Below are 1,328 nucleotides of genomic sequence, written 5' to 3' on the forward strand. Positions count from 1 at the left end.
CCCTTAGTTTCAATGTAGTAGCCCAAAGGAGCTCTTTGGCCAAGTCCATTCATCCAAAACCGCAATGTCTCTTTTGGAAAAGGACCTTTGTCAATATATTCAATCCGGATGAGATTTCTGATTTTTGCCAAGTTGCCAACAACATATGGAGAGGGAATTAGGAGTGATGAATGGTGGGTATGCTTCAATCCCAACACCACACAAGCATCTTTGATATCTTTTGGAAGTCCCACATAGCTTCGATGCCTAGTCACAACAAAGAGCTTTTTGGCAGCAAGCACTGCTTTATCAATATAGGCGCCCATAGGAAATTGAAAATTAAAATGGAATTTAAGGATCAAAATTTGGGGTTTATTTCGGGCTGCGCATATAGGAGAGTTATAGGAAATACATGGGCTGCTGAGAAATAGAATTTATTGTATCTCATTATATTCAGCTTTAAACTACAAGGCCCATATCAGGAAATATAGAGTTATGAAGGATGAAAAGGTCGAGATCGTTCTGTCTTGACTCTGTATCTCCAAAGCTTCCGAAGTAGCTTCTCGTTTAGCTTGTCAATGTCGACAAGCTTGGACCGCAGCAGGCCATATTTGTCAATCAATTTTTCCTCCCTGTCAATTAGTGAGATTAGCTGATGCGCCATGATGATTGAATCTGACTTTTCTTCCTGACTTGTATCCTGGGGATGACCGGCCGGCAATATCAGTTCGCGTAATGTGGCATCTAGAACATTAATTTTTTTTCTTGATGTCTCAATCAGGGTTATCAGGTAGTCAATAAGAATGGGGACTTGTTTTATTGCGTCAGAATGAATCATAGAGCTTGTGTAGTTCCGTAAGATGTCACTTGCATCTCCAGATGTGAATTGAGATCTCTGGGAATATTGATCCCTGCTTATAAACCAATCCAAATAATATGTCGTTGTTGGAAGGACTGGAGGTTCCGCGTGTTTCAAAGCAGCATTGCCTTTTGAAAACATGGAAATTTCTGATTTGAGTCTTGATATAACCGCCTCTGCCGAAAAAGAATCCTCATCCTCACGATTATTCTGAATACATTTAGAAGATGTGTTTAAGTTTTTCAAGAATGAATATTCTATGGAGGAGATCGAGGAGGGTGCAGGCACTTGGATGTGATTAAAGGGTTCCGTCCATAGCTTCATGAATGAGACAAATAAATTTTTTATAAACACAAAGTTGTAAATCAATTTGATCGAAACGCGAATAAATTTATTATCACCCCAAAATTATGAGTACCCAACAAGAGTACCGAGTAAATGGTGACCTATATCTTTCACTTACCCGTGACGCCAATATGTTTATCATAAA

The 1,328-nt window shown here is 39.2% G+C and overlaps 2 protein-coding genes across 2 annotated transcripts; both read right to left on the reverse strand.

The window, feature by feature from the left end:
* DI09_338p10 (uncharacterized protein) lies at positions 1-305 on the reverse strand (the record flags this gene model as incomplete). Its single annotated transcript, XM_013382490.1, has 1 exon — positions 1-305. A coding segment is annotated over one exon (305 nt), but the record flags the coding sequence as incomplete, so codon positions are not given.
* A 167-nt stretch (positions 306-472) lies between these two features.
* DI09_338p20 (uncharacterized protein) lies at positions 473-1,162 on the reverse strand (the record flags this gene model as incomplete). The annotated part of the gene is made up of 1 exon (XM_013382491.1): positions 473-1,162. One exon carries the CDS (start codon positions 1,160-1,162, stop codon positions 473-475), a length of 690 nt encoding a protein of 229 aa, XP_013237945.1.
* Positions 1,163-1,328: the final 166 nt, after the last annotated feature.

The sequence above is a fragment of the Mitosporidium daphniae genome (genome assembly GCF_000760515.2).
Source record: "Mitosporidium daphniae strain UGP3 chromosome Unknown contig-338, whole genome shotgun sequence".
NCBI classification, from domain to species: domain Eukaryota; kingdom Fungi; phylum Microsporidia; genus Mitosporidium; species Mitosporidium daphniae.